The sequence below is a fragment of the Mesoplodon bidens genome (assembly GCF_964165515.1).
Source record: "Mesoplodon bidens genome assembly, chromosome: 6".
Lineage (NCBI taxonomy): Eukaryota > Metazoa > Chordata > Mammalia > Artiodactyla > Ziphiidae > Mesoplodon > Mesoplodon bidens.
The window spans coordinates 109,635,626-109,649,486 of record NC_138162.1 but is presented as its reverse complement, the minus strand read 5'-3'; the positions used below and the strand labels follow the sequence as shown (position 1 = coordinate 109,649,486).

The window sequence follows — 13,861 nt, the reverse complement described above, 5'->3', positions numbered from 1 at the left end:
AAAGGGTAACTTTTATCCTAAGAAACTATTTTTAGATGCTTAAATTTTGGGGGAAGAGACACCCTTAAGCTGAAATTTTTAATACTGATTCTTTGCTTGTTGGGGAGAATAATTAGGGTTAATTTTTTCGAGTTGTTTTGGAGATTGACAAAGGTTAAAACAACAACAACAAAAATGTTTTCCTTATAATTTCAGAAGGTTCTGGGCTTTAGAAATGATTTTGTTTTATAATAGCTCACTGAAGATGAACATGAAAAGAATCTAAGAGGAACAAAAAACAAATGATAGGTGTGTTGTTTCCATAAAAAACAAAACAAAACCATGAAATAGTTTTAATTACAAACACACACAGCGATACTCATTTTGCCTTCATTTTCCTGGACACACCCAGATACAGACTCATCATTCAGCTACTTTGATGAAAAATAACAGCAATAAGTATAACAGCAATAAGTAACCTATATATAGAGATCTGGTTCCAAAGTGGGTACTCTTAAGCATTATACTCTATTGCTTCTACATGTCACAGGGTGCTCTTATTTATTCCTGTATCTAGTCAAAGCTTTCTTCAAGTTGTTGCTTCTCTTTCTATCTTGCTTAGTTGGGCTGAAAAACCTATATATGGCGATTCGAAGGTTTCTTTCATCTTTCTCCCTTGAGACCAGAATAGGTACAATAGCCAGGTCTCACGCTTTTGTGTCCCGGTCAAATATCCGAACACTCCAAAGACATACCTGTTTCCAAAGCTGAAAGAATACCCAGTCTGAATGGCAGAGAGGTTAAAAAGGAGAGAGTACATCAGAAGCTTTGATTTTAGGCCATAAGGCCTCCACAACTTCTGACCATAAACTCTAAAGACTATTCAGTTCTACTAGGTTCATCATCATCCTTTACTTCTTCACCCTGAAATGTATCCCTTCTCTCCATCCCTAGCACTTTGCCTCATACCTAGTAAGTACTTGGTTGAATAAATGAACAAAGGAACAGTTAGGTTTGCTGCATAAAAATCACATTTGAGTCTTACATTATATTATTTGTACATGCAGGTATTTCAGACATACAATATAGATGATGCTCCTTCCCCTTGTGAATATGTAAACTACTTGAGCTTAGCCTAGCTCAGTGCTAGCACGTAACAGATGCTCTATAAATAAATGATGGAATGAATAAATATTAGTCAATTATCTATTCTATTTTGCCCAGTAAAATCTAGTCAAGTCCCCTTTAAATAATAACAACTAAAATCTTTATGGAAAATTTCAAAACTACACAAATATACTATACCCATGAACCCCCATGTACCTATTATCCACCTTCAACAATTATCAATCATTTTTCCATTTTTGTTTTATCTTTCCCTCTTTACAATCTCCATATGCTCTTAAGCAAATAGAAGGGTACATCACACGTTAATCTAGTGGCATCAGACGTCAGAGTTAAGAAGCGTCAAGTCCATACATTAAAAACAGTGTACACCCAAATAAAAATATACCCCTCTTAGTTAATAAGGAAAACTCAAATCCATGGTTAGCTCTGTCTAAAGGTCGACATGCGGCCGGGCCACTTATTAGCTTTGTGGTCCTGGGAAGGTATTCAACCTCTTAGAGCCTTGGCTGCCTCATTAGAAAAAGAAGAAACCAGGACTGTTATGAGGCTTAAATGTGGAGGATAAATATATGTGAAACTCCTAATACTGTACTAAATAACTGTTTCTTTAAAAAAACAGCTATACTGAGATAAAATTCACATACCCCCAAATTCACCCATTTATAATTCAATAGCTTTTAGCATATTCAGAGCTGTGTGAGCATTATCACAATCAATTTTAGACATTTCCATCACCTCCAAAAAGAAACCCAACACTCCCTAGCCTTCATCCTCCCCTACAATATCCCTAACCTCCCCAGCCCTAGAAACCACATATCTACGTTCTGTCTCTCTATAGGTTTACTTAAACTGGATATTTCATATAAAGGGAATCACACAGCATTGTCCTTTGTGACAATAAATGTTTCTGGAACTAGATATTTTAAAAGTCAAATATGTGGTACAGACAATGCAATGAGGTCAGAGAAGTGGAAAAAGTCAAAAAAAGGGGGATTGATATATATATATATATATCTACTATAAGCCAGGCAGGCACCACTAAGTTATGTGCTAGGAAATATTACTGAAGTGCTTTGGGGATGGTAAGGGGTAGGAAAATAGTATGTGTTTGTTACATGCAAACAGGTGGGTAGTTAGTGAAATTTCCCTCTGAGTCCTTCACTTTCCTCATTTAAACAGGAAGGAAGATCAGCATGAGACTGAGGATGGGGAGTTTGCAGAGAGAACAAAGTGTGAAATAATTATTTAGGAGAGTGGGAAAGAATGAACCAGGAAGGTATAGTATGATTGTCTGGCAGAATTAAAGACTCACTTGAGGTTCATGGTCATGAATTTAAAATGAGATCAGTCAAAGGGTTTTAAGTTTTTCTGGAGCCATATTTAGCTGCAAAAACACGAACACAGTATAAGCAAAAATGTAGAAACAGAAGAGATGAATTTAAACAGGGTATATTCTTACTCATGGCTTTAACTGTACCTACTATATTGACGACCATGCACATTCTACTATGTGCTTTACATATATTATCTCACGAAACTCTCGTAACTCTTCTCATAATAACCAACTTCATTTTACAGAAAACTGCAATTCCTAAAGATTAACATATGGTGAAACTGGGACTAAACCGTAAGTCTCTATGACTCTGACTTTTTACTCTATCAGAGTCCTTAACTCTTCTTTTTATAAATACAGTCATTGGGGTTAAGAGATATTAAATGACTTGCCCAAAGTCAAACCATTTTCTGATGGTACAGATGTTGTCTCCCAGATGAATGCTCTTTGAGCATCACCATTGCTAAACTCCCTTTTACACTTCCTGCTCTGTCATCTCTATGTTCAATCTGTAACTAGCTTAGGTTGTTCTTTTCTTCAAATTTTTTCTGATATCTATTATCTTCTATCCACCTTCTCGCCCTTTGCTTTAATATTATAGCTTGGGCCCTCATCACTGATGCACAGATTACCCTAACAGCCTCCATCTATCCCTCTTCAACCCATTTACATATAAGCTAGTCACTTCTTTTCTCTGAGGTTCTTATATATAAACTATAAATCATAAGATATCCACAGTACAGAATCGTGAAGATTAAATAAGCTCACTTATCATATAGAATAATTATCAATAAGATTAATAATTATACACTGAAAAATCCTACTGAAATGTAAGCTATTATTATCTTAAGATATATGAGGACAGACACTATAACTTACATTTATTTTACCTCGGCTTTAGGCATCTGGTATAAGTTCAAATGCATACTTAGCTGGCTGATTTCTTGCCGATCTTCCATACCCCTACTAACATTATCTAACAGACCAATCTGATCAGGTACAATCTCCTTTATGATAAAGCCTGAACACCAAAGCTATGGTATAATTAAGCATGGTCTTATTAATTATAGAGTGCATAGTATGACTAAGTCCTGTATAATCCAAGTAGAGATGCTCCTGATGAAAAACCCTATCTTCCGCCACAGAGAATCTCCTAACATCATACTATCCTTTCTATGACTGTCTAACTGGTGAACTCCTATCCATCATCCATCAAAATGCAGCCAAAATGTCACCACTTTGGTAAAGTCTTCCTGACTCTCTCCTCTGCTTGCCGGCATCTCATATGATCCCATAAATTTAATTACCCATTTTCATAATAGCATTCATTCCCCAGTTCTATAATTGCTTATATCATAGTACCTCCCCAAGTTTGTGAGGAAATATATTTCTGGGCAACTAAAGAGTTAATGAGAGGAAAGTTCTTCTTTATAGAAGACGAACTCGAGCTTATCAGTGCAGAAGAAGTAAAAAAAAAATTGGAATATAACCATTTTGCAAACCTCTTATGAAAAAAGTGACTAGGAAAAAATCATCAATGGATACAAAACAGTGGTTCTCAATCCTGAGTGCCCTTTAGAATCACTTGGGAGCTTTTCAAATATACCTCTGCCTAGGTCCCACACCCAGAGATTACAATTCGGTTGGTCAGGGGTATAGTCTCACTGGTGTTTCTTAAAGCTCCCGGATGATCCTAATATGCAGCCAAGGTTAAGAATCACTGCCCTAAACTCTGCTGTACATGGGGACCTTTCTAATAAGTGGATCAGGGTGATAGCACTGAATCTACTGATTAACCTTAGAGTTACTAAAAATGGGAGACAACCAGACATTATGCGTCTCTTTATACAATGTAATAGGAAGAACAAAGTACCAGTTATGTGCCAAAACACTGAACCAGAATCTAATGAGGACTCTAGATCTAACTACCAGGCTACAGAAAATATGGGGTCATGTAATGAGACAGTAAGAGGATGTAACTGGCCAAATCTAAACTGTGGGGAAATCAACAGGACAAAATATCGTGGTCTCTTGAACAAATAAACAGCGTGGAAAATGTGTGTCTGTGTGTGTCTGTGTGTGTATGTATGTACAAGAAACTGTTAAAATTAAGCGACTCAAGAGACCAAATGCCATGTGTAAAAATACATGTTTAATGAACAGGTGAATGAATGAATGAGTGCTCATTAGAGAGAAAAGACCCATCATTATAAACGATGAATTATTAAATCCTGTACTTTGAAAAGCAGGGCCAGATGTGGAAAAGGATGAAGAAGCACAATAACTTTGTTATGTGAATTAGTGAAATATTTATCTGTTTCTGTCATGGTCACATAGGACATTTTCTAAAATATGTCGATGTACTTAATGTTTGCTTTTTCATTTGTATTTGTATTTCCTTAACATTTTGAGTAAAGAGAAAAATAGAAACAAATCATTATGGGTCAAATATAACCACTGTTTTTCTACTGGGGATGAGGTACAGTTGTTCTGTATTAGAGCTGTCTGACAAAATGTTCTGTGACGATAGAAATGTGACACATCTGTGTTGTCTAAAACTATAGTCAGTAACCATACGTGACTGCTGGGTGCTTGAAATGTGGCTAGTGTGACTGAGGACCTGAATTTTAAATTTTTACACATTTATATAATTTAAATCTAAATAGCCACAGGTGGCCACGGTCAGACAGTACAGTTGTAGATGACTTTCTATCTGCAGTAGTTTCCCCCTTCCTTCTGACCTAATTAAATCACCACAGCCTCTCTCATCAGTACAAGACCTTGAAGCACAATGTACCTTTCCTTTCCTACATGTATTACACTTACAATGTTACCTTGATTTGTATGATTGGTCCATTAACGTCTGTTTCTCCGGCCTGACTCTTCAGGAGGGAGTTTGCAATGTTCACTATTATACTGCCGTCACTACAGTGGCAATCAAATACTTATTAAGTAAATGTTATTATGAGATAACACCATGTAGTTGAGTTTTTGTGATATATGAAGGCTTTACATTTCTCCTAGTTCCATGTGATTTGATCCAAAATTTAGAGCATCCTTTAACAGGCACATAATATACATACAAAGTGGAGAGAACCATACTACGAACCCCCAGGTAAACATCACCTAACTATAGAAATCAGTAATTTACTGCTACTGATTTACTCGTTTTATACACACCCTTGCCCCTGCCTTTACGCCTTGTGTTATTCTGAGGTAAATCCCAGATATCACTTCATCATATTATTATACATTTTAATACATGTTTCTAAAAGACAAGAACTCTAATTTTTATAAATGTAGCACCATTTACATATAAGTGACCATTATCATAACTGAAACAAGAATCACTATTTAACCAGTGTTCAAATTTCTTCAACTGTCTGAAGATTTAAAAAAAAATAAACACTTGAAGAAACTGGGTTATTATTCTTAGAGTCTCTCACACCATGAATCTGGTTGACTTAAACCCTGTGGTGGTGTTTAACAGAATTTTGTTCCATATTTCCTAAAAACCTGGAGTTGGATCTAGAACTTCGATTTGATTCAGCTTCAATTTTGTTAGAAAGAATACTCTGTAGGTGGTGTCTTAACATCCTCTAAGTACATAATACCTGCTTGTATGTCTTTATGGGATGTTGGCAGCTATCAATGCTTATTGTCTGATAATAATGATACTCTAATCATCTTTTTTCCATTTATTAGTTGGAATTCTTCCTCAGGGAAAAACTTTCCGGTTAATTGAAGTTTATATGTGCAGAACAGGTTATATTTTAGAAACAAGGGAGCTAAAGCTCAGAATTTCTGACCTGAACAAAGTTACACAGCTGGTTAATGGCAAAGCCAAAATCAGGCTTCAGGTCTTCTGACTCTGAGTCAAATGCTCTTTTCAGTATACCATTTGATTGGTCAGATTAGATAATAGGAAAAAAGAATGTGAAGCTGGCTCAGTGTAAATATGTACAAGCTTAGAATTTAAATCTAGTTTTAAACATTCAATTCCATTCTTTTCTATTATTTAAATTACTGAGAAATCACAATATGAAAAAGTTCAATTGTTTTCACTCTGTCTAATATATTCTTTTTCTCTACATTTTAATCTTAGGAAGTAAGTACTTTTCTAATAGAAAATTACTACCTTATTGCATATAAAACTCTCCATCAAAACAAGATTCTGTAAACATTACTTATAGGTAGGAGACTAAAAGGATAATTATACTATAGGATCCACCCTAAATATATTGAACATTTCATAACCACATTTAATTAACTTATATGATTTCCAATAGGAAAGACAAGCTAAGGTCAAATTCAAGTTTAAAAAGTACTGAGTACCGGGACTTCCCTGGTGGCGTAGTGGTTAAAAATCCACCTGCCAATGCAGGGGATACGGGTTTGATCCCTGGTCCAGGAAGATCTCACATGCTGCGGAGCAACTAAGCCCATGCGCCACAACTACTGAGCCTGTGCTCTAGAACCCTCGAGCCACAACTACTGAGCTTGCATGCTGCAACTACTGAAGCCCTCGCCCCTAGAGTCCATGCTCCCCAATAAGAGACCCACTGCAATGAGAAGCCTGCACACCACAATGAAGAGTAGCCCCTGCTCGTCGCAACCAGGGAAAGCCTGCGTGCAGCAACGAAGATCCAATGCAGACAAAAAAAAAAAAAAACTCAATTTTTAAAAAAAATTGTAAAGAAAAAAAATTTCTTTTTTAAACTGAAAAAAAAAAAAAAAAAAGCACCACTATGGATCAGGTACTGGTGCTAGAGTCAGAGGATATGAAATCAAAGTCAAAAACATGTACTTCTAACCTCTGGGACTAAGCTCATTTAGGCTATACTCCTTATCAAAGAAAGTTAAGTCTCAGTGGCATCCTACACAATTATTCAATATTTTTTATGAAAATAAGACTTCTAAAACATAATACAAAGATCTAAACTCAAAAAAATTATTCTCAAGTTTCTTAGATTACTGAGGACAAAAATTATATTGATAGATACTAACTCTGGTTTTATGAATTCTCAATGGTAAGATCGTTTTATTTCAATAATACAGCACTTATAGTACTCCAAAATACTTTTAGAGATAAAACCTAGATCTCAAATTACTTGTCTGAAATGAAAAGTGTCCAAATCTATCCTAAGTCTCTCTTTCCTAAATTTGGGAGATTGCTCCTAGGAAAAGGAGACATGTACCTTTCCATGACAGCCAGGCACTCCTTTCTCCAGGTAAATCGACTCCCTCGTCGCAGTCGGAAGGTGCCAGATGTAGCTGAGACTGGGGGAGGCGTTTGTCTCCATTCCGGGTCCTCTATTGGAATGGGCGCAGGTCTCATACTTAGCGTAGCTCCTGAAATAAATAAGACCTTTTTGGGCAAATATCTTGCAATTTACTAAAACCAATATGACAAATATGTCATGAAATCAACAATAAACTTTTGCCCCTTCACTGGAAATTGCAGGCCCAATACATTTGGTATTTATATTTTAAAAAAATTATTTGACCAAAATAAAAATCCAAGGAGACAAAAACTCTTCTAAAAAGTCCATGTATTTTACTTTATTTTGCTTTACTTTGCTTTACTTTACTTATTTTATTTTATTTTGCCACGCTGCGTGGCTTGCAGGGTCCTAGTTCCCCGACCAGGGATTAAACCTATGCTCTCAGCAGTGAAAGCGCAGTGTCCTAACCACTGCACTGCCAGGGAACTCCCCCATTATTAATTATTTTAAATGTCTTTTTTTTTTCAGTTAGTCATTTGTCTTTTATCTTTGTTTATGTCAATTTTTGAAACAAAGCTCAAAATCTATCTCTTCAGGGGAATAAGGACATACGGTCCTTAGCCCAGTGACAACTCTCTTTTTTTTTTTTTTTTTTTTTTACAGCTTACCATTCCCCCTCCCCATATCCTCAAGTCCATTCTCTAGTAGGCCAGTGACAACTCTTAATCAGAGTATCTTCCTCTGTAAAATTTCTCTTGAAATTCCTATTTGACAGTTTTAATCTTTCTGAACAATATATCCTACACGTTCAGAACCTTTCATTACCATTCAAAAGACTTCTTGTTGTTGAGAAAATGGAGCCCTTTAATCAATGTATGCAGGTAGGAGATGAATTTAAAATAACATTAATTGTTGTAAACTCTTTAAAAAAAAAAAGTCATGGGGCTTCCCTGGTGGCACAGTGGTTGAGAGTCCGCCTGCCGATGCAGGGGACACGGGTTCGTGCCCCGGTCCGGGAAGATCCCATATGCCGCGGAGCGGCTGGGCCCGTGAGCCATGGCCGCTGAGCCTGCGCGTCCGGAGCCTGTACTCCGCAACGGGAGAGGCCACAACAGTGAGAGGCCCGCGTACCGCAAAAAAAAAAAAAAAAAGCAGAAGAGGGAATTAATTCCCCGGTGGTTCAGTGGTTAGGACTCTGCGCTTTCACTGCCGAGGGCATGGGTTCGATCCCTGTTTGGGGAACTAAGATCCCGCAAGCTGCGTGGCAAAAAAAAAAAAAAAAAGCACAAGAAAAACTCTGGAAACACTACAACAAACAGATTTGTTCTAGAAACCTGTTCCTCTTGCTTTGGTTGCAACGGATGGAGAGCAATGAATAACCCAAGAATGGGTTCACAATTATGCAGGAACAATGTATGTAACAATTTAAATCCCTCTGAAGTAAAATACAGGCATTCTGTATTGGCTAAAGAACCCACTATTTTCTTCCCTATAGGAAGCGTGTTACCTGTGTTCTCTACAGAAACGTTTTTTTCTCCACATTATATCTGGGCCCCCATTAAGACAAAATTTTGCAGATTTATCTAGCAGATCTAAACCCAGAGAAAACAAAACTCTTCCTAATTTGCTGATAGATTTTAACATTTTGGTAACTGTTCTCTTTGCATCTATAATCATTTTCTTGCTTATCAGGGTTACTTTTGGGTGAGCCTTTGCCAATCAGCTAATGAAAGAATGACTACAAGCATGTTATTACTGCTCCATTCATAGATACTAACTTCTCCAAAAGTAATTTTTCATCTTCCCCCACGTCATACACATGATTTCCCTGAGGCTCTAATCCCTGCAACAGTGAAGGGAGGAGGCATACTCTGCTCTCCAAATTTACTTTATGTGCAAACTTTATTTAATTGTTTAATTTAGAAATATGCAGAATCACCGCCATGAGCCAAGAGGAACTCATCAAACCCTGTCTGCTATAGTAATGTTTAAATTAGACAAGAGAGAGGACTGTTGAGCTTAATTTGATTAAATAAAGGGGCTCTTGATGTCAACCATGCTGAATTTAGTACTCACTGCTTTTTAAAAATAGGCATTTTCTTGTAAATGTTTTCATAAGAAACAAGATAAAATGTATTTGATCAGTTTCCATCAGCCTATTTTATTCATAAGCCTTGGCAGGCTTTAGGTTATGCTGGGAAATTCTGGTGATTGGTCTGTTTAGCAGAGAACTTCACTGTATCTGTAGGATTATCAGTAAAAATAACCTAAATATGCACTCTATTATTTTTCTTGCTGATTCCACTAAAAGAGAGACTAAAAAAACCTATTCAAATGGATTCAGAGTGAAGAGGTTGAAAAAGAGAAGAACGTCAATCAACGTATACAGAGAGAAATGCTCTGAGCCCAGGAATAAAGGCACAGAATGTACAAATACTTTGGTTTTTTTCTAAACGCTTAAATTTAGAGGGAAAAAAAAGTACTTTTTCATCATGTGAGTTTCCTTAATTTTGCATTTTTTCTCAGAATATATGCAAAGGGATGGTACCATTTACATTTCTTCCAATGAGCTATCTGTCCTGGACAGAGAAAAAATAAGAACTATCAGTAAAAATCACCGACATCTTATTTCTCTACCTAACTGCCTCTCAAAAGCAGGTCTGAACTATGTAAACCTAGGTTCTTCAGTTGTTTTATATCTTAAAACCTATTAACAAGGTAGATTAATTTCTTTTTTTGCCTCTCTCCCTCTTTGCCTCCCCCCCTCTCTTGTTTTCATTACACTTTTTATGTATTTTTGGAATATACAACACAAGTGCATGGAATAAAATTTAGAAAGACACAAAAAGGTTACATAGTTAACAGTGTCCCTGCCACTCCCATCCTCCCCTTCTCTCAGTTCCCTGGCACAGAGCTATTCTTATCAGTTCCTAATATACCCTTCCAGAGATGCTCCAAGTTTATATAATCTCATGTGTGTGTGTGTGTGTGTGTGTGTGCACGCGTGCGCGCACGTGTGTGTGTGTGTATTCCCCCTACATAAATGGCAATATACTATATCCATTGTTTTCTACCTTACTTTATTCACTGATGAATTTGATATTCCTATATATAAATTCAATTAATATAAAGCCACCTTTAAAAAAATAGCTATATATAGGGCTTCCCTGGTGGCGCAGTGCTTGGGAGTCCGCCTGCCGATGCGGGGGGTGCGGGTTCGTGCCCCGTTCCGGGAGGATCCTGCGTACCGCGGAGCGGCTGGGCCTGTGGGCCGTGGCCGCTGGGCCTGTGCGTCCGGAGCCTGTGCTCCGCGGCGGGAGGGGCCACAACGGTGAGGGGCCCACGTACCGCAAAAAAAAAAAAAAAAAAAAAAGCTATCTAGCCTCCACAGTATATTCCATTATACAGATATACCATAATTTATTTAACCACTTCTCGACTGAGGGACATTTAGTTGGATTCCAATCACCTCTGCAGTGACTTGCAAAGAAAATTCTGATGTATTATATAAAAGTGAATACTGGGCTTCCCTGGTGGCGCAGTGGTTGGGGGTCCGCCTGACGATGCGGGGGACGCGGGTTCGTGCCCCGGTCTGGGGGGATCCCGCGTGCCGCGGAGCGGCTGGGCCCGTGAGCCATGGCTGCTGAGCCTGCGCGTCCGGAGCCTGTGCTCTGCAAGGGGAGAGGCCGCGACAGTGAGAGGCCCGCCTACCGCAAAAAAAAAAAAAAAAAAAAAAAAAAAAAAAAAAAGTGAATACTGACTAGACAGTGGATAAGGTATTCTTAGATGCTAATGTAATGTTAGTTCATCTTATAACACAATATTAATTTGGAACTATCATCATATAATAGTTCCAAAGTGTCCATGAAATAAGAATAAATTCTTTAGCTCAAACCAAAGGTTATTTTAAACTCAATAAAACTGCATTTATCTAGAAAAAATTCTGTACCATATTAGCTCTTTTAATAAAGGTGAAAGTGCACAGAAAAACTTTAACAATTTTTAATTTCAACTGGTAATATCCAATTACTGTTGATGCAACAAAAAGGGCCAATTTGACAAATACAAACATATCCCCTTCTTTTCAGCTAACTTTGAATGACATCCTACAGGAAACTAGAAACTAGACTACAAAGAACTGGACTAGGAAGCTAGAAAGAACTCAGAACTAGAATGGATTTGATTCTCAAATAAAAACTAAGAAGTCATTTTACAGGGGAACAGTTGGTAATGCAACTTCATAGAAAAGCAAATGCATATAGTTAGGGGTACTTACTGTTAAAAGGAGGCGGCACTGTATCTTTAAAGAAAACACACCTGCTAATTAATGCTGTTAGCCCTTTCCCATTTCCCTGTTCAAACTGGATTCCAGTAGTAGTATTCCACAGTCGGCAGTGCGGTCAGGTCAGCTACAACGATGCCGACATGACCGTCCGCCTTCCTGCTTCTAATGAACTCATTTCCCTGGTATCCCAGTCCCTGTCTGAGATTGAAGTCCAGCCCTGAAATCCAGTGTGGGAATTTAGCTTTACCAGCTATGATTAGATTATATGTCAGGCACTGATCTAAGTGCCAAATCCAAGAGATAAAAATCCCTTCTCTTATGGAGGCTGATTACCTGGTACAGTTGACTTGTGTTTGTCTTTCAAATTCTTCATGGCTCTGCTGTATATATTTTGGAACATCTTAACAATCCCTCTGATATTCCCCCTGGTAGCCAATTGCTGTCATGTGACCAGGTTTATGAAGCCCCTGGGCACAGTTCCTTATTTACCTAGCCCAACTCTTGTTATCAATATCATAGCCTAAGCTGCTCTATTAAACAGACCAAATGCAAGGTTTTTGTTCCTTTCCATCTGATTTGCTCTGCTGTGAGTCACGGGAGAAGTCAGCTCTTTGGGAAGACTGCTTAGAGCTCAGATGGAAGTGTTGCCTCAGCATGAGTCTTTAGACTGCGCTGTCCTATATGGTAGCCACTAGCCACATGTGGTTATTGAGCACTTGAAATATGGCTGATTGCAGATGGCATGTGCTTTAAGTGTAAAATACACATTGTATTTCAAAGAAAAAGAAAAGGAAAAAAAGAGAAAGAGAGAGAAAGAGAAAAAAAGAAAGGAAGGACTGAAGGAATAGAGAGAAGGAAAGCTCTCAGTAATTTTTTGAAGTGTTGATTAAATGTTGAAGTGATAATACAAGCATAAATATTAATACATTATCAAAATTAATTTTAGCTATTTCTTCTTTTTAAAATGTGGCTACTAGATAATTTAAATTACATATGTCATTTGCATTATATTTGTACTAAACTGTGCTGTTTTAGAATATTTAACTAATGGCAGCAACAACAGAGTCATTATTTTGAGAGGTTTGCCTGTATTTCTAGATATCATTAGAAAAATATCTAAAAATGGAAGTTCCTCTTTGTAGAAAAACTGCCAGCTAGTAAATATTGAAGGAATGCTAGATTACATCATCACCATTTTGCAATCCCCCATCAGAATAACTGATTCAGGTGAGCATCATCAATGGGCGCTAAGACCACTGGCAAAGCTTGTTGCAGAAAAGGCTATTCATCCAGCGGCAAAGTAATGCCCTATAGGTTATTTACAAGCTGCAAAAATAGGATCCGGTGGCCACCACTTTAACAATCAAACTTAGCAAATGAGTAGTGCTACAACCTGACACTACATGCCTCTTGACATGTGGTAACGTGAGGTAAACATTACCCACAAAGCATTTTGCCCCAATGTTTTATTGTGAAAAATTTCAAACATACAGCAACAATGAAAGAATTTTATAGTGAAAATCTGTACCCATACCATCTAATATTTTACTAGACCTAGTTTATCACTGATCCATCTCCCTATTCATTTTATCTTGATGTGTTTCAAAGTTAACTGCAGCCATTAGTAAATGTCCTCCCTAAACAATCTATGAAGTACTCTTGCCAAAATATATTTAACCTGAATCTAATCAAGCCTCTAATCTTAACTTCCACTGTATGTGAAATACACAGGCTATAGAAGAACAAGTTAGTCGACACTAAGAGGATACAGAAAAGCCCAGAATGTGAGACATTCTGTAAGGTTAGATGGTTTAAAAAGCTTATGTCATGAAAGAAAAATTTTAAATGACTAGTTTTAAGACTCTAAAGAGACATAACAAATTCCAATCTGTCAACCTAAATCACATACTA

At 37.3% G+C, this 13,861-nt stretch overlaps 1 protein-coding gene across 9 annotated transcripts in view; it reads right to left on the bottom strand.

The window, feature by feature from the left end:
- The window catches only part of HMBOX1 (homeobox containing 1), a 176,796-nt gene that overhangs the window by 33,534 nt on the left and 129,401 nt on the right, over positions 1–13,861 (bottom strand). For all 9 annotated transcript variants that reach the window (XM_081236251.1, XM_081236250.1, XM_081236254.1 and 6 more), the window contains one exon: positions 7,639–7,792. In XM_081236251.1, coding sequence (XP_081092377.1) covers positions 7,639–7,792 — 154 coding nt within the window. The remainder of the gene's footprint in view (positions 1–7,638; positions 7,793–13,861) is intronic.